General features: G+C 37.5%; 1 protein-coding gene across 3 annotated transcripts in view; it reads left to right on the top strand.

The window, feature by feature from the left end:
* LOC110830756 (stranded at second) overlaps positions 1-18,807 on the top strand; it is a 102,004-nt gene extending 83,197 nt beyond the window's left edge. The window contains exons 8-16 of one of the 3 annotated variants that reach the window (XM_022066023.2): positions 2,517-2,579; positions 3,896-4,019; positions 4,797-4,990; positions 6,394-6,557; positions 7,453-7,621; positions 8,468-8,687; positions 8,818-8,930; positions 10,093-10,298; positions 15,433-18,807. In XM_022066023.2, coding sequence (XP_021921715.1) covers positions 2,517-2,579; positions 3,896-4,019; positions 4,797-4,990; positions 6,394-6,557; positions 7,453-7,621; positions 8,468-8,687; positions 8,818-8,930; positions 10,093-10,298; positions 15,433-15,501 — 1,322 coding nt within the window. In that variant the 3' untranslated portion in view covers positions 15,502-18,807. Of the gene's footprint in view, positions 1-2,516; positions 2,580-3,895; positions 4,020-4,796; positions 4,991-6,393; positions 6,558-7,452; positions 7,622-8,467; positions 8,688-8,817; positions 8,931-10,092; positions 10,324-15,432 lie in introns of all 3 variants that reach the window. The other 2 variants (XM_022066025.2, XM_022066027.2) reach the window with 2 other exon arrangements.
* Positions 18,808-19,024: the final 217 nt, after the last annotated feature.

The raw sequence follows: 19,024 nt of genomic DNA, 5'->3' as shown, positions 1-19,024 counted from the left end.
TTTATCTAATGGACACAATACACGTCACAACATACCTGTAAATTTTATTTACAACAACTTACTAAGACAGTCACTTTAGATGAGGTGTTCTGCCTTCGTCAAACACAAAATTCTGTCCAAAGATTCAACCTGCTGTGTCATTCTCTATAATGGTTGCCGAACACACTCATAGCAGATAAGTTAAGATACATAAATTAACGACACTGCTCTTCAAACGTTTATTTTATCACGTGTTACCACGGTCTTTCCAAGATATCCGTCAATTTTAAATTGAATTTGTTTATTAAACTATATATTGTTTCCTAAATCGTGTTTCTGGGGCATCTACAGATCTATATTTCGTTACGAACTGGAAACTTTCTATTCAAAAACGAACCTGCATCACAAAAAGTAAAAATAAAATATACAACACAAATATTCAAGACAGATCCTAGTGCTTATACTTGGTTCGTTTTATACAAATAAATTTTATTTCCATTTGTACAGCACAGACTGGCAAACACCTACATAGCACATTAAAACAATTTGCAGTTCTTTCTAATTTCAAATCTACCTGCATATGTAACGTGTCCAAGACTATTTTGTAAAGTTTGCCTATCTGATTTCTAATATTTGTGCTCATAATTTTAACAAGCACATTCGTGAGATTCTCGCTGACACAAGGTGTGAAAATTACAAGCGCAGACACTGTGACTAAGTATCTCTTATTCTTATCTTGTAGAAACGAATACTACTCACCTATTGCACGATGCGCTCTGTTTAATCGACAGTAAACTTCTCGGTTCTTCGTCCTCTGGAGGAAATAAATTTTGTAAAAAAGATTGCTGTCTTCTTGGTTGTTGCGCCGCGTAGTCAGGTAGATGTCCACCAACGTTTCAGAGGTCATCGCCCTGATGACGGAGGCAGCATGACCTCGGAAACGTTGGTGGATATCTACCAGACTACACGGCGCATCAAGCCAGAAGACAGTAGTAATCTTCAGACTCAGCGCCGTGAAAATCTCAAATCCTACAAATTTTGTAAACTTCTTTTATAATAGCTTTGCAAATTTGTCTATTTCTTCTACACTAAAACAATATATATATATATATTTAGTAGTTAACAGGAAATAATACTGTCTTACTTTACGTTCTAGGTCACGAAATAGAACACACCTTACACAATCTAATCTTAGGATATTTTTATTTAGGTCGACCTCCGTCAACAATAGTTCATGCATCAACAGTAAAAATTTGCGCGTTTGTGTAATAAGTAACAAATTACTTTTCAGTTTATTAGATTCTTCCATCCTCACTAATACGTTTGAAAAGGAACTTTTCATTTGGCATTCCAAAATAATTATGGTCTCTCGCGCAAGATAAAATTAAAAAGTAGATGCACAATTCTAGCAGGAATACCTGAAGGTAAGAGACCATATGGGAGACCCAGGCATAACCTAATTGGAAGAATAATACTGAGGATACTGGGAACGACCCGTTATTCAAGTGCCCGAGCACTGCGGGGCCCCAACCTTTCGTTGGCTTGATCTATAGACATTCGGTAGGACACCTTGGACGAGGGATCGGCCCGTCGCAAGACCTCTACCTATACACAGGACACGCGGACAAACATCCATGGCTTGAGTGGGATTCGAACCCAGTGATCAAGCGGCACAAGGCTCACGCCTTAGACCGCGCGGCCACTGCGGACCCCAGAAGAATAATATCAAAATGAATATTGAAAGAGACAGGACGTGAGGGTGTGCACTGGATTCATTTAATGCAGGGCAGGGCAAATTTAACAGGCTCTTGTCAGCAATGAACTTTTGTGTTCCATGAAACGATGAAAATTAATTTACTATTTGAGCACCTATTAAATTTTCAGAAAGAACTCTGTTCTAGATTTCTGTCTTCTGGGTTATTGCGCTGTGTAGTCTGGTCGATGTTAACCAACGTTTCAGAGGTCATACTGCCTCCGTCATCAGGGCGATCGCCCTGATGACGGAGGCAGTATGACCTCTGAAACGTTGGTTAACATCGACCAGACTACACAGCGCAATAACCCAGAAGACAGAAATCTTCATATTCACCGCTGTGAGAACCTCAAGTCTTACAACTCTGTTCTAAGTTAAATTTATTCTTATCCTTACATATTTATTAATTATGACAAATGAAAAAATAACCTTTCGGTGTATTAGTTTCTTAAAATTTTGGTTGTTGATATCTGTGGAGAATTCTCTTTTTTCACACATTTAAGATTGCCTTAACAAACAGTGTGCCCCTTGGGACGTTTCCAATCAACAGCTGTTATATCGTTATCCACGCATTCAGATCAACAGCCAATGGTTTGGTGTTACACTAGCATATAATTCCAAAATTTGAACCTATTAACCACATCAATAAGAAGAGAGATTTGCCAATACTTTATCTTTACTTTCATTTAAAATCTTTCGAGTTGACAGCATGCTCTATCAAGCCTAAATTGGGCAACACGTGGGTGGTTGGTACAGACGGCTGTAGTAGTGATTCTGTTAGCAGGATTCCTTGAGCACCCGCTATCTGCAGGCTTTCCAGTGCAGGGACATATCAGGAGGGATCAAGGTAAGATGGATTCTCTGGTTTCTTGGTACTTTGTAGAAAGATTACTGTAGCTTAATAGCCCACGTAAATCTGAAATAACACGTGTAGCCCAGTATCCACAGATCTTAAAGTACCATTTGATGATTACCTATATTTTACATTTTATTATAAACAGTATTGTTGTATTCTGCTTATTTATGAATAAAACAAATGAATGTTCCGCCACCATTCGCGTAGTTCATCTAATCAATTATGGGAACGTGTAATAATATAAAATGGCGGAATACATGTTAGTTATGGACGATTGATTTAATAGTCGCTGACAATTTATAAATCCTATATTATATATTTCATAGAATGAGACACCATAAGGCTTCATTCATACTAAATTAATTTTCTGCATTTAGGTCTTCGAGGTATCGTCTTCTGGAAGTGATACCTGTGAGATAGAAAGTCATTAAAATTGCTTAAAAATAGTATCTTAAATATTATGACAAATCTGGCACAACCAAGATAAGATTTTGTCAAATTGTATATTTCAATAAGTATACTGACTGGTTGGACAATCGGGGTTCCATTCTTTGTAGGAGTGGAATATTTCTCTTCGCCACGTTAAGACTAACTCTCCATTGGGTATTGGTTTATCTGAGAATAAAGCGGCCAGGGTGTGTTATCACTCAGCATCTGTCTAGTACCCTTGTTAAGAATTTGTAGAACTATTTCTCCTTATCCGTAATATAGAGTGCAGTGTATAAAGTAGCACGGGGCAACCTCACCACATCTACCTGTTGTCTGAATATGACTAACGAAACAACTTTACCTAAAACTTCTAGCTTTTTGAAAATAGAAGCAACCTTTCTGTAGTGCAGCTGACAGTATATTTCTGTGAAGCCATTAAAATTACGATGAAAAAACTGACCGCATACTCATTGGTATTAGTTGAACTAATTGCCAGGGTTCAATTTACAGGAAGATCAGAGATTTGCCTGTTCGCCACAACCTTTAGCCCGGCTCTGGAGCGTATTAGGCTCCTATCCAATGGGTACTACTTGTAGTTTCTGTTTTCCCAAAGGCAAATCAGCTTCTAACTTCTATCTAGTGCCGGGATTAAGAACACGCAAACTCTTACTTCCATTCCTTACCCATTTACATGATGTGGTGCTTAAGTACAAGGGTAATTTTACTTCAGAACCTGATAATTGTAAAACTCCGGACGCCGAAACCTGTACGTAAGGTAAGGAAATGTGAATAATGTTAGCTGCCGACGGACAATTTAATTCATTCGTTTGGACTACCCACAATTACTAAACTGACTGATAATTGCGATTGTGTTGCAGATGAGATCACGGTACACACGCTGGAAGCTGTTGACGAGCACACAGTTAAGCTCATTTTCTCCGTTCCTCCAGTTCTGGTCGGCCTGCACGGGAGAGTAGAATTACGCTACACCTCGGACAACCAGTACGTACTCACCTCACGGCCTGTTTCTAACCACCCTCGTCTTAGTAATGTTCCTCGCGTTAACAGTACGTACTGTCCTGTTCCATTTCTGCTTTATGTTGTACGCATTTATAAATGAGTTACAATCGCGAGACTGATTAATAGAATAATAGGATATTGGCATTTGGTGAAGAAATATGATGTCACGAATCTGAATGTTGTGGTATTATCAACTCAGTTTTGTATACATACTGTTGATGAGCATTCTTAGACTATTTGGTAGAACATTCTGCCATTTTTCGATGCGGGTCCTAGGATCTAGAATCCAATCTGGACATCTAGAATACGAAAGAAGAATGCTAAACCCTCAACCACAGTATGACCAATTATTATACACTGACTGGAATAATAATATGGCAACATGTCTATCTGCCTATTACGAATGCCAGTGGCAGATAAAACCCATAGGGCCTGATATAATATGTCTTAAACGGGAAAAGAAGATTTGGAATAGATTCATGTACCTCACGATAGAACCCAATGGCTCATTTTACTGAACACTGTAATAAACCTATGGGTTCCACAAAAATAGAAATAATTGTCGAACAGCTGGTCGACTATTAGCTTCTCATGAAGAAAAATGTTCCGTTGAGATTATTAAAAGTCTAATCCTTCAAAATTCTAGAATACACAACACTAATGACAATTATCTCCTCTTTCTTCGGAGATACTATAGTCGAAAAATAAATTGATTTTTTACAAGAAATGGGAATACAAGAGCTGTTGCACTACTTGCAGGAACAACGATCCCTCGTCGTGGAACCAGCAGGTGTTGGCCCCGCCCGGTGACCTGATTGCCACCCCCCAACTGGAATTCGAACTTGGAGATCTCACTCCGGATACACAGTACAAGATCAAGATCACAGTGATCTTGCGGGACCTGCATAACTCCCCTAGCAGCAAGATCCTCTCAGTACACACTCCTCCTTCAGGTAAGGATGTTAAACGAAATGAACATTACGTGAAATGTTTCGCCTCAGAAACCGTCTCTTGTCTGCCTTGTAAGGATATTTAAGTAGATTTATGATATTAATTTAAAGATTTAGAAAATCTTATGAACCTAACTAGCAAGCGAAACTTGAATAATAAAAGACAAATATTTATAAATATGAGTGAAATAATTTATAAATGTTTTGGTAAAATAATTTTCAGGTTTATATATTTTAAAATATACAAAATACTGATCGAACCAGTGATAACATACGGTAGGAAGATGTGGTCACGGGATGACAGAAAAATTTAAGTCAGATAATCAGAAACAAGAATTTCACAATCATCATATGAGCATAATCAACGAAGACAAAGAATACTGAAAGGAATTACACATTTAAATCGATATTGTAATTATGACGTTATTACTTATAGTAAGAGATGAAAACAGCAAGCAGACAGAATGGATGAAGACAAGTTGAAGAGTAACAAGAAGACAAGCTATACGCTGCCGTAGAAAGAGAATTTTGAATCCAGTAAAGGAATTACGTTGTTTAATATAGGAAGAATACAAGAACGTGTTCCAAAACTTTTTATCACGCCATAAACCCCATTCCATAATGATATTATTTTCGATTGAGCTCACATACCTTCCATCCAAGTCACTTTGCGTCTAACTGTCGGCCAGTATGTCTTGGTTTAAAGTTCCTTTTTGGACTCATGAGCAGATTTTAGGTCATTGGTCTGACTGTTACAGTGTGTCGTGTTGCGTCCTCTTTGACAAGAAGGCAAGTCTGTCCTTTGTCGTACTTACACCTTTTATGTGTCTCTCCACATATATAAAGCTTATATGGAGAAGATGGCTGTCTTCTGGTTTGCTGCCTCTATAATATCTCTGATGATGGAGGTCGCAGGTACCTGTGAAACGTTGGAAAATAAATACGAGACTATGAGTAGCAACAACACAGAAAACAGCCATTTTAATACCCTCCTGAAATCTCACTTTACGTAGTGTCCTGCAAATCCTTTCCTTACGAACGGAAAGGTAGCTGGAGTGAGCATGCATCTCAACTATGCAAGTTAGACAGATCACACATTTTGTTCTAAAATAAACATAATGATGAAGCCGAGGCGTGTACGACTATATATGACATCTAGCGTAATTAAAAGTTATTGGAATATGAATTGATTATTCACAATCTGAAGGACGTCATCACAACAAGAGTTTGAAATAAACGTAAAATGATTTATGGCGGGAAACTTCCTGAGTAGATGAGAGTATTGCTAGTTTTTCAAGAAGGCCTCTGCTCCAAGGAGGTACAACTCAGGGCGACAAGCGCTAAGTGATACATTTTTCTGGCAAACGCAGTTGCAGTGTGTGAACACAATCGTGTCTGTGTTTCAGCCACGCCCACCACAACGCTGCCACCACAGATTCCTGTCGACGTCGAACTCACCGTTATCGACGTCAACTCGACCTGGGCCCGGCTCATGTGGCGCAAATTCTCCGAGTTTGAGCTTCAGTTTATTGACGGAGTACAACTACGATACAAGGAGAGAGCAGGCAAGGTAAGACACTACAGATGCGATGTAAGTTTCATGAGGAGATGGATGTCTTCTGGGATGTTCAGCCTTGTAGTCCGGAAGATACTGACAAACTTTTCAGAGGACCTCATCAGAGTTATGAGTTCGATCTGACGTTGATATTGATAAATTTTAATAGACGTTATAGGAGAGCTTACTGTCTACATTTCCAGGGTTAACTCCTCACATTAAATATGGAGGCAATAACCCGATCTCATATGTCTGCCATTATCTACCAGACTGCATGATGCAACATCCCAGAAGACAGCCGACTTCATAGACGTCGCCGACAGAACCTCATATCTCGCCAGGATCTGCATATATTGCACTGAGCACCAACGACTATTAAAAGGTTTCAATCAAGAAATATATCGAAAATATTAGTCAGAAAGCCTGAATGAGTCTATTTGGGAGAACAACGCATAAATGGGCTCGGTATAGAGTCCAGTGGCGGCTCTAGTTAATGTCAATGAATCTTTCGAGTTCCAATAAAAGGCGGGAATTTCTTGTCCAAGTGAGAAACTGTCAGTTTTTCGTGGAAGATTTTACACCGTTGAATTAGTCACTTGGTTTGTTGGTTATTTCGTCACTTTTCTTGTGCTGTTCCTCCGCTTTTACACCTTTCCTTCGACGCGGCATATTTCTGCAAAGCCTTCAAAGACAAATCCCACCAGCTTCAACAATCAGCACGTATTCATTTTGTATTTATGGGTTTCATATGATTCTCAGTGTAAATGCGATCATTTCCTAACATAGCCTTAACAAATTTATCTTTGTTGTGGTGAAGTTCGGTGTTCTCTTTGCGGTACAGACTGAATTCTCAAATAATGTTTAGACTTCCTTCAGCTTCAAATTGAAGTAATCTGTCCTCGGTCTGCAGGTGTACGCTGCCACACCTCTGATCCACCGGGCAGTGACAAGCTACACCCTGGAAGACTTGCGTCCTAATACGGAGTACGAAGTGGGGATATTCTTCATCCCGTTCCCGGGACAGACCACTGAGCTAATTGCCGAGCGCACAGCGCAACTGTCTACTGCTGATGTGAACGGTAAGTCTGTGTTTGTTACTCATGTAAAGAAGATGAATAGAATCAAGAAACCCATCAGGCAGAAGAGCCAGTCTGCGGACAAAAGGCGAAACCAACATCTATCGAATACGAGGAAGAAGTCCTAACCATTACATTGAGTCATTAGGTATGATTCATACATTGTAAACAGCTGCACACTTCCATCTTGAAAAGCAAATACATTACAAAACTTGTTCAAACGATGGAGTTGAATGTTCCACACGACGAATCATACATTGCTGTTTTTTCTACACGAGAAATCACGGAAAATAATTAAGACATCTGAGAAAAACGTATCTTATTTGTGCTAAAGTAATTTCTTGAGGACTTTTATCCAATCCAGAAGTTCGTTTGTTGACATGACCTCATCCTTGTACCTCGTTTTACTTTTACATCTACGACTCCCAACTGATCCCTTATATTCAGATATTCCCTACTACAATTTTACATACATTTCACATCTCTATACGTACTAGAACGTCATATCAACTCTTCATACTTGATTCGGTCACACTAGTAAAAAAAATTGTATCTCCGGGATTAAAGGCGGCTGTAGCGTGAAGTTCGTCATCTATATAAGATATATCAAGATGGCTGCCTTCTAGGTTGTAGCGCCGTGTAGTCAGTCTGTTACAAGTTTATAGACGATTCAGGGCGACGAATTCATATTCGCCGCCTTCAAAACTCAATCCCAAATATCATTGATATCAACTGAGTACTTTCAAATGTGAAAAATAGGTCAGATTTGAACTCATTTTGATTCTGTTTCATATACTTTATGCAAAATTAGAGTAAGAATCATGATCTTTAAAGCAAGTGTTCTTGCAGATCTATATAAATTCAACGTCACCCTTGAAGTCCAGCACATCAAGTCTACGTCTGTGGAGCTGTCATGGGGCGGAGTGCCTTATCCTGAAGACAAGTACGTTAACATATTCAGAGCCATTTATCAGAGCGATTCTGGTAAAGAAGACTTCAGTAACTTCAAGGTTGCAAAAAGGGACTCACAAGCCAGAACCATCATTCAGGATCTGAAACCCGGTACCAGGTACGACCACTGATGTCACGTCCATTCATTTCATAATTTAACATCCATGTATCGGTTGAGGTGTTATGAAAGGCGCTTGTCTGCACCACTTCTGTTTACTTATATTTCGTAACTTGTGTTGTTTTTCTAGGTATCGACTATGGCTGGAAGTATACCTCACAAACGGCAAGATTAAGAAATCTAATGTACAAGATTTCATAACAAAACCTGGAGCAGTTCCATCAGCTGGAGCAACTCAGCAAGGTCAGTCAACAAATATCCAGGGTTTTTTTTTTACTAAAATGAGATTCTTTCTCAGCGTTCCTGATATTCGCTAGACGTCTCAAACGAAGAGTTGCACCCTACAAAAGTACATAAGCCTGAACACATTAGAGATGAAACTTACCACAGTTCTGTAAATACTGAGGCATCTCCGTAAAAGCTTACTTTCACCCTTTGAAGTTTTGCAGGGGCGTTCGCAAGAAATCTCACTCCAGAAGCATGGCCTTCAGGAAATATTACTATTTTGGCGTATCTCAGACCGGCACAGTTATTAGGGGAGCCTATCTATATAGTAAACTCAGTCAGCGATAACTACAAAATAAGTAACTGTCGTTTACACCTCTGAACCTCTGACTTTAGAAGTCTGATATTAGGCTTTCATGTAGAAGTACGTGGCAACCAATGAAGAATTAATTGCGGAAGATTACATGAAATTATTCTCTTACAAAACAAAACTATGTTAGAGTCAAGGTTTTAAGGGCGATGAAGAAGAAAACAGTATATTTCCCATAAAAATTTGCATCTTCCGACGACGAGAATACGCGGCGCCAAAACACAGAACACTATCATCAAAACCTGAAGCTGTCTGTAAAGTGACCGCTTGTAGACTGGAAGACAGCAATTTGATTTCTGGCAAAAGAAGGGATTTTTCTCCAAACCGTTACATCCAGACCGAACCTGAGGAATACCGGGACTCCAATTCAGTCGGTACTGGGGGCTACTTCTAGTGCCGAGGTTAATAATTCGTGTAGCCAAGCCCTCATCACCTCCATGGCGTAGTGCAAAGGAACTTGTGAAACTCTATCGTTTTTATCTTTTTAACATTTAGTATAATAGTCCCAATGCTATTGCTTGCTTCGGGTTGCACACTTTGGTCCACATGTAAATATACTTCATAACTCGATACACCCAACATAGCTTCCTGTATACTTAGATCTTAGTAAAAACTGATGTTAGTTTCAGGTTTAATAAACCAGGAATGTTTTTAGTCGTACTTGTCGACAGTATGGCAAATACTGATAGGCGTATTTGCTGTTACGTCATTACGTTAAAGCGTTTTCGTGTCCAGAGCATTTGAAATGACTGCCGTATATTACGTGGTAAAATTAATCGCATTTCCATCGTCTTCTAATGTCCGTTTCAGGGAAGCTTAAGGGCGAAGACCCAGAGCCCTTGGTGGAGAAAGCAGACTATTACGGGCCATTGGTGGCGGTGGCCATCATCGCAGCCCTCGCCATCTTAGCTGCTCTCATCCTGTTACTGATCCTAATGAAAAAGCATGGCCATCATAAAGCGGCTATCTCAGCTACCCGCAAGAGTCAGTCGGCCTACGACAACCCATCTTACAAGGTAGAAATCCAGCAAGAGACTATGGGTACGGCACTGTCATAGTTTAATAAGACCCGTTCACAGTGATGTCATAGACACGGCGGCACCATAACTTTACACAATCTCTGTGTGGGTCGGAGTTCTGCCTGGTAGTCGACAGATACCTGATTCGGTTCCAAAACTCCCTCTTTTTCGCAAAAAATTGTTCCAAATCACACAACATAACGATGACCCCTTTTCAATTTTCTTTCAGATACAGTAACACAGTTTGTACGTAATTCGTTACTGCTACTAATTAACTAACATCAAATATCGGAGTCTTTCATGAGAATCTAATATTCGCTCATTCAGTCAATACATTTTTCGTCTTTTATGAAACACGAAGATTCATTACCGTGTTCAAAAGAGTCCAAAAGGGATCGTATACTGAGCTAGATATATCGATTTCACAACCTCACATCCTCTTTATTGAAGATATATTTTAATATTATCCTATCTTTCTATATTTCTCCCAAGTGATCTCCTACCTTCAGATATTGTGATTAAAATGTTACATGCAATTTTCATCTCTCCCACGCGTATTATATACCCCACCCATCTTATTGTCAATGACTTTATCTCCAAACAACATTTCGTTATAGACTAATATCACAGCTAACAATACAAATTGCGCGATACTTTTGTAATACTGATTATTGGGAATAATGACCTCTAGAGAGATTTGTGAACATGCTTGCGCTGAGGAGCAGAGCTAATTATTTTGATAAACCGTGTCGTGACTTATATTACACGTGGTTCATATTTCCACAGGCTAAACTATTTCAGGAATCGCGTATGATTTACATAAAAGATGAGCTTACACTGTGAAGGACCTCTGGGAAGAAACACCTATCTTGCTATTGCATTTTCGTCAATGGCATCACTGTGAATGGGCCCCTGCGCAGTTCGATCATGAAATAACTTAAGGCTATATTATTGTTCTTATGAACTAAGAGATGTTGTAGAAAGACAATTCAATTAACATTCTTTATAAAATATTTAAAAAAAATTCAATAATAAGATAAGTTAATGAGCCATTTACATGATACGAAAAGAGATATCTCGATTACAAAAATTTCATTTTATGTTCATTATTTACAAGTATAATTAAATTTAAAATTGTTTTGTAAACTTTCATTGTTTCTTACTCAAGACCTATGGCATTTTAACAGTAAGCTTTTACGTACAGTTCTATTTCGCATGGGACTACAAAAATGCAAGAGAAGTTTATTTTTATCTTAAAGATCTCGTGTATCGAAAGAGGTAAAATGGGACCTCGCCAATAAGGGGCACGACCTCTAAACATTCAACTGAGGCGTTACGGGCACCCGAATATAGAAATACAATTTACATACCCAAAATTCACCTGTCGCTCACAAATGTATGCTCTCAAGGGATACTGATCCAAACTCCTGGCATTCAGTTTAACGTCTACCCGTTTACAGCTGCTTTCATGCCATGTTTACGAAAGAAACGTAAAAAAAATATCGACGCTCTCTGTACTACAAACGAAATGTCGCCTTCAGGATTATAGGTAGCTTCCAGTGTGGATAATTTCACGACTTTATCATTTAACAATATCAATAAAGAGCAATAACATCTCCTGCCATTATTCTGTATAAATTTTTGTAGTATTTTATAAATATAAGTTGTCTGCTTTGTCATGGATACTACAGGCCTGTATACAAGCAAAATAAGTATTTTTATTAATAAAACCTAGCATAAGAAGGCTTACTAGTAAAGGAATTAATCACAAGTTATAGTAGAATAATGTATAAGGCTTATTTATAAAGTCGAATACCACTTGCATTTTAGTGCAACCCTTATTTTTCTATTATTGATCAGCACCCACTGTTCTCCCTAGACAGATAATACTCCATATTTTAAATGAAAATGAAAGGTGACGACAAATGAAAGGAATAAAGTACCCGTCCTTTTAAGCCCCATATTCTTTACGTAAGTCTGGAAGGACACATCCCCAAAGCAGTCATTCTGGAGTGTCTGTCATAGTTCCACAGACTGAGGCCTACAGAAGGAATTTAACAGATAAATGAAAACCAAATATTGCTTTGTTTTTATTATAATCTAGCATATATGTCGATGTTAACAATAATTTGACTTTAGAGTTATCAATAAGCTCTTAAAACACTGTAAACAAATCAATTTAATTTACTCTGTAATTACGACATGTGGTCGTGTACGTATATTAAGACGAGACTAACTATTTTCAGTATCCAATGACACATTGGGATGCTGACAGTCAGGGCCGGACAAAGGTATTTGGCCCCCTAGGTGGCTACAAATCACATACAGTAATGTAACAGATAACTTCCTTTTGATAATAAACACAAGTTTACTTCACCATTTAATTGTCTGTAAAAGTAATCTTAAAAATAAACAAGTACAAAGAAAACAAAAAAATAAAAACTGGGAAACAGAGCCTATTAGCTCAAGATGTGTCGTGTAATGGACACGAACGACTAAAATTGCCCATTGGCAAGGCTATCTGTTTCTTAACAAATATGCTGATTGGTCACACTGTCGACATCACTACACAAACATCAACCATTTTTATACGATATCAAGAATTGTCGGCGACATAAAACAAAGCAGCTGACGAAAACGCACATATTATTTTATTACGTTTATCTCTTTCTATCTTAGATGTTATTTTCGGTTCTATTTTTGCTTCCGTTTACTTTTGATTTATTCGTCGACTTTTTGTCGCCCTAAGTGACCGCCTGCCGGCGCAGTGGCCACGTGGTCTGAGGAATGGACCTCGTGCGCCTGGCCGCTGCGACCGTGGGTTCGAGTCCCACTCAAGGCATGGATGTTTGTCCGCGTCTCCTCTTCCAGTCTGGTAGGTAAAGACTGGCCACGAAAGGAAATGCGAACCCACCGTGGTACTTTAGCAAAAAAAAAAAAACCGAAAGGGGTCACGACTGTCAAGCTGACCATAGACGACAAAAAAGTGGCCTCCTAGTTTGACTAGTGATTAAACCGGTCTGTACAGATCGCGAATCTCAAGTATGTGTGCCAGTTACGGCTTTGCTGTAATTCACTTCCAATTGGAACAGAATTTTAGATTTTTGTGCATTAATAAAATATATATTCCTACTATTTGACATTAAAATATTACGAACCTAGTAAAACATATACGCCAAAGAGTCTTACTCCTTTTGTTACACCTTATTTACACCAGTGTTTTTCTATTATAAATCGACTATCCTTGGTTTTTCTTGAGCGAGACTATATTTCCAGTCGTTCGTGCGTTGGCCTGTGTTACGGAAGATCCAAGGAAAATACATATTTCTCATTTGAAAACGACTGTCACACGTCGAAGCAAGTAGTGATGTGGGTAATAGAAATGACGTACTGGATAATCAATACTCAGTAGGTACTAGACAGCTGACCACTAAATGACGTTGGTAGATCCAAGGTTATAAAGAGAAAGAGAACATGTTCTAAAGAAGTTTTTGTTGTTCGGATACTTCCGCCAGACTTCGTGATGTTATAGACGGTTACGAATACACTCACTTGTTCCATACAAAACAAAGGTTTATTCGGGCATTGCAACCCTAAAAAATAAAGTTAATTATTTTCCACAATGTTATTTTATTGAGAGTTAAATTCTGAATCAGTCTTCGTACGGATACCATAGTTCGTCTCTTAACGACATCATACTGTCTTGGAATGACTTGCCTATTACGTCACCGACATATATTCCAGTTGATACGACAACTACAATTTTTAATAGCTTGAACTTTTTTATCTGAGGACACGCTGGAACACAATCGTACTTGCCACCAAAGTCCTTGGCTTGGCGTTTGTTCTGTATATGCTTACGTCCAGCTGACACACTATTTTCAAAACGAGACCTCAATTCTTTCACTTTACGTACGCACTGTTTCTGTTTATCAGATATCCAATAATTTTCACCAGCATTTTTCAAAGAACACTTGGAGGAACACATCGTGTCATGACGCTGTATCATACTGTCACACGCGACTTTAGATGGGAAAACAATGATATTCTGGAAATAACTAACATGTTTATACTTCTGTTGAAGTGTCACGGCTTCCACTCTTTTTCCATTACAGCCACAAAGACGAATGCCGATCTGTGGCGTAAATAACCTTGACTCGCTGTTAGATCGGGTACTTTCGTTAAACATCGGAGGTTGTCACACCCAACTCAAATAATGTTTGGCTTCCAGTTAATATCGTTTGACAAGAACACAGGATTTGTGGATGTACCATCGTAGAAAGTTCAAGGGCTATCATAATCTATCACACATTCGCAATAAAAAATATGCACGAGAGTATATCAAATCGTTTAAATGTGTCTAAAATTTCTGGTTTGTATACAACGGAACATTTTAATTGTTACTGTCTTATTTAATGAGACCTCATACTAAAATATAATAACGGAATTTTGTTGTTTTCTCCATGATGCCTTGTTCATTTACTTACCCACCCCATAAACTTGCCGTTTCTGTTCTCCATACAGTCCGATTTCTCCCCTTTGCTTCTTAAATAACCTACAATTATTCGTTATCGTCACATACACTCTGATTATAGAGGTAGTTCATTCCTCCGAAACGTCGTGAACGTTTCTCACTAGGCCCACTACAAGCCGTCAGATCTACCAAATAAGCAATAAATGTAGCATATGATATTTGATCGCTGAAAGATAACGAAAAACTAAAAACACTCTTTTTTAGATTTGGTGTTATGTATGACGCTAGTAACAATTTGTAGACCGGAATAAATTAAATATTGGACTGCCGGTTGAGGATCACTGTCTTTAACCTTATATCCAAAAACAAACATTTTAATCAATAAAATCTTCTCGGGCAATCAGCCGCATTAACTGGTTACCGTAGTAAACCGACGTTTCGGGAACCAACTGTGTCCCCATCATCAGGGTTCTGATGTGAATGGATACCTCGAAAGTCGCGGTATACTAAGGTAACCGGTTAACGCGGCTGATTGCCAGAGAAGATTTTATTGATTGTACTCGCCACGAAAGTCTCAAATCCTAAAATATTTTAATGTATGCGATCAAAGTAAATTTGACTGTTTTGAACAGTAAACATACCCATTCTTCTGCACAGACCTCTGACAACGACCCGGCGTCTGCAACAAACGGAGGGGCGGGAACGAAGACAGTGGAACAGCCGTAGTTGACCCACAGCCCTCGTAATGCTTCGCTCACTTCCACACGACTGTCCAGCTACCTCTACCAGTCCGTAAACTTCCGACAGCTCTGGACTTTGCGGCTGTATTTGATTGAAGCCTTCCAGAGGTGCGTTCTGGTTGCTTCAAGGAAATTATCATCAGAGGCAATACGCTGAGTAACTTTCGAGTGTATGTACAATCGTCCCATCCTGCATTAGACTGAATAAGAAGACTACAATTCTCAAAGGAGCCGCAGTACAATTCAGTATTTGCAAAGATGTATCACTGTCGGATTTGATATCACATAAAGAAATAGACAGGCTTTCGGATTGCAATTTCTTCAAAGGTTTACTTTTATACAGATCTTATTTCTAAAGAAACACTCCGATGTCAAAATGCAGAATTTTATAAACTGCTTTCTATTGTGTGATTGTAATGATTAATAACGTGTGGACGTTTGTGTAGAAACTCATATTTGTATCAGGAGATTAATGTATACTAGTAGGTTATTATGTTGTAAATGAAACCTATGATATATAATGTAGTTACCTCTCCTATATTACTCAAGGTTGGTATATTTGAAACTACATATAACTAAACAAAACAGAAACAATTATGTTATAAATTTGTAATATTAAATTTGATATACATAGTTAGTCGGTGTGTTCAATATAAATTCATAACATAACATTGTGGATGTAAAATATTTAATATAATAGCAATTGTCACATAAGGTAACCTGTTGATGTTAAACAACGACTATTAGGGCAGTTAGGTACCTACAGTTGTGAGCTATTGCCCACACCTCATTGCAAGACGAGTTTGATTCTTGGAAGAGGCTTTATTAACATCAAAATAAGAAAACACTTCAAAATTATTATCGAGTCAAAATGTGTGTATAATAGGCAACATATTTTTTATGAGACCTGTTCTTTCTCCTTGACTGTATGTGCCTAGTATTTCTTACAAAAAATATATTGTAAAATACCAAAAGTAGCCGTCAACAAATTGCGTGTTTCAAGGTGACAACAAAACCGTACAACGTTGAAATTCAATTCATTTATTAAAGTTCTTGACAACAGCCAAATAAGGCCAATAACAGCCAAGCACTAAACCAGAGTACAGGATAAGATATAGATAATTAAATTCATTTTAATAATAATGAAAGTAAAACATTACAAATACAAGAACAAACAAACAAATGAAACTAAATATATAAATGTACCATATTAATAATATTAATGATAATTCAATTCATTTATTGAATACAAAAAAGAGTAACCCAAGCGTGTAACAACAGCTCAGAACTCGCAGCGTAGCAACGCTGTACTGTCGACTTAGATCCGTGTGGTAAGGGCGTGAAGTCTATCCGTGGCCTTGAAGCAAAAACTTTCTTGACGGCTACTGTAACTATCATCCCCTCTCATAAAGTATTTTACGAAAAGAGGATTATGTTATAAGATGTATGAACTAAGTGTGTTTTAATGTTATTTGTGTGTCATGTTGTTCGCTGTGAGGAGTCGACCATTTGGATGTCCAGAATTAATTGTATATCTTCTTTAAATTCTTAAGATAATTTGTATGGTGAAAATATACACTCAAAGTGAGAAAAACCTTCTCCAGTTAAATCTGGAATAGGCAACGTCTGGAGTCATTGAAAATGACAAAGAAGATGCTTTAAACCTAAAAGGTTCCAGAAAAAAGATAAATGCTGTTTTTTCAGTATGTATAAAATACTCGATTTATTTTACCGACTTGTATACAAAATATATACAATAGATTTATACTTTCAGCAAAAATCATGTTGTTATGAATTCTTATATAGTTTAAAAACATTTACATTTGTATCAGTCCGAATTGGAATTGGGAGTTGGTATTTCAGTGGTGGTCCGTAGGATCTAGAAGCTAAATTTGCATTGTTATGGTTGCCTGCAAAGATAAGAAAATATTTCTCGTGCTAAACGCGAGTCTCACATTAATATAAAAGTCTTTCATATACTAAACCTCACGACATCAGCTCATATTCTTTTGCCATTCTAACGCATCACTATTAAACACAGCTGAGTGTTCGTAAATTATCAGAAACGACCAGTTTTATTCGTTATGTAACAGCAGATACACTGAAACATGAACAGACACGAAAGGCAAGATACAGCTTACAGGCAATTATTAGACCCTAATTATTTATCTACTCCGAGAAAGAGATGTGTTGTGTTTCCAGTGGTTAAGCGAAGACGGTAAATTTTGCAATTATTTTGTTGTTATATCAGTATATTTTTACAAACGTGTTAAGTGCACATTATGTTTATTCGGAAATGACATACGTCACTCGATACACAGTTCTATAATATTGTAAAGTCTTTCTAAAATAACGAGGTCGATTTTATTTAAACTCAGTAATCAAGTTCTTTTGAATTTATGAACCAGAATAATGAGTGCAAACTTTCCATGAAATGTAGAACGTTCTTAACATTTTTCGGTTCATTCTTTGTATTTATTTGTTCCTCGTCCAAGTCGTTCATAAAACAAAAAGATTTTAATAGAGAAACCAACAAAAGAAAGAAAGAAAGAACAAGAGTTTAAAATGTTATAAATTATCGCATTTGTACTTGGTCATTCATTGCTATGGTTGAATCCGTGTTGGAAAGAGATTCTACTACATTTGTGAATAAGGAACGTAGACTTATTATTTTGAAATTTCAGAAAATTACGGCACTTATTTTACAAGGCTCGTAACTTATGAAAATTGTTGCATTTCACTACGACTTATCATATTGTAGCTCCTTATAAAAAGGTCTTCAAAATGTTCTTGTAGGTTGTAAGTACACGTAACGTTACCAGCACAAAGAGGTATTTTTCAACGGCAAATCATGCATTGTAAATTGAAATAAATATTCTATTTATTAACTTGTAAATGCTTAAATCTGTACAAGACCGGACCAGCTCACAGCTCAAGAATTTCTTCCAAAACAAAACAGCAATAATAAAAAATAAAGAAGGTTATAGTCTATGTTTAATAAGAATCTTATAGCAGAAAATTAAAAAAAGTGTGCCATTCGTGCATTATTTGTGTATAGCTTTTTATATTTCTTGTGAAATGATATACGTAGTAATTAAAATAATGTATTAACATAATTGTATTCTTGATAATATGGACGGTCCCTGAGTATACTATCACTACTATAAAAACATTACCGATTTTAGGGAACTCATTAGCCACTCTATAGTTTTATAAGACTTTTGACATTTTATTATGTAGGTTAAACAATATAAAGTCAGTTTTAAATTAATAAAGATCTTTTTTCAGTTAACTTGTTTCTGTAGCATTCATAGTAGACCAAACTTATATTGTTAGTTCAAAGGAATGATATAAATGAATCAGATCAAGAATGTAACATGAGTCTTCACTGACAGGAGTAAAGAACTCGATGAGGGCCGTACGTTGTCTTCAGTCCCACCTGTAAACATCCCGCTAGACGGATCTGAATTCACAAACCAAATTTGTCCAGATGTGATTTTGAGAAGTAT

The sequence above is a fragment of the Zootermopsis nevadensis genome, unplaced genomic scaffold (assembly GCF_977971745.1).
Source record: "Zootermopsis nevadensis isolate Lab colony 2312 unplaced genomic scaffold, Znev_1.0 Znev_ptg000013l, whole genome shotgun sequence".
In the NCBI taxonomy this organism is placed as follows: domain Eukaryota; kingdom Metazoa; phylum Arthropoda; class Insecta; order Blattodea; family Termopsidae; genus Zootermopsis; species Zootermopsis nevadensis.
This window is presented reverse-complemented; position numbering and strand designations above follow the sequence as displayed.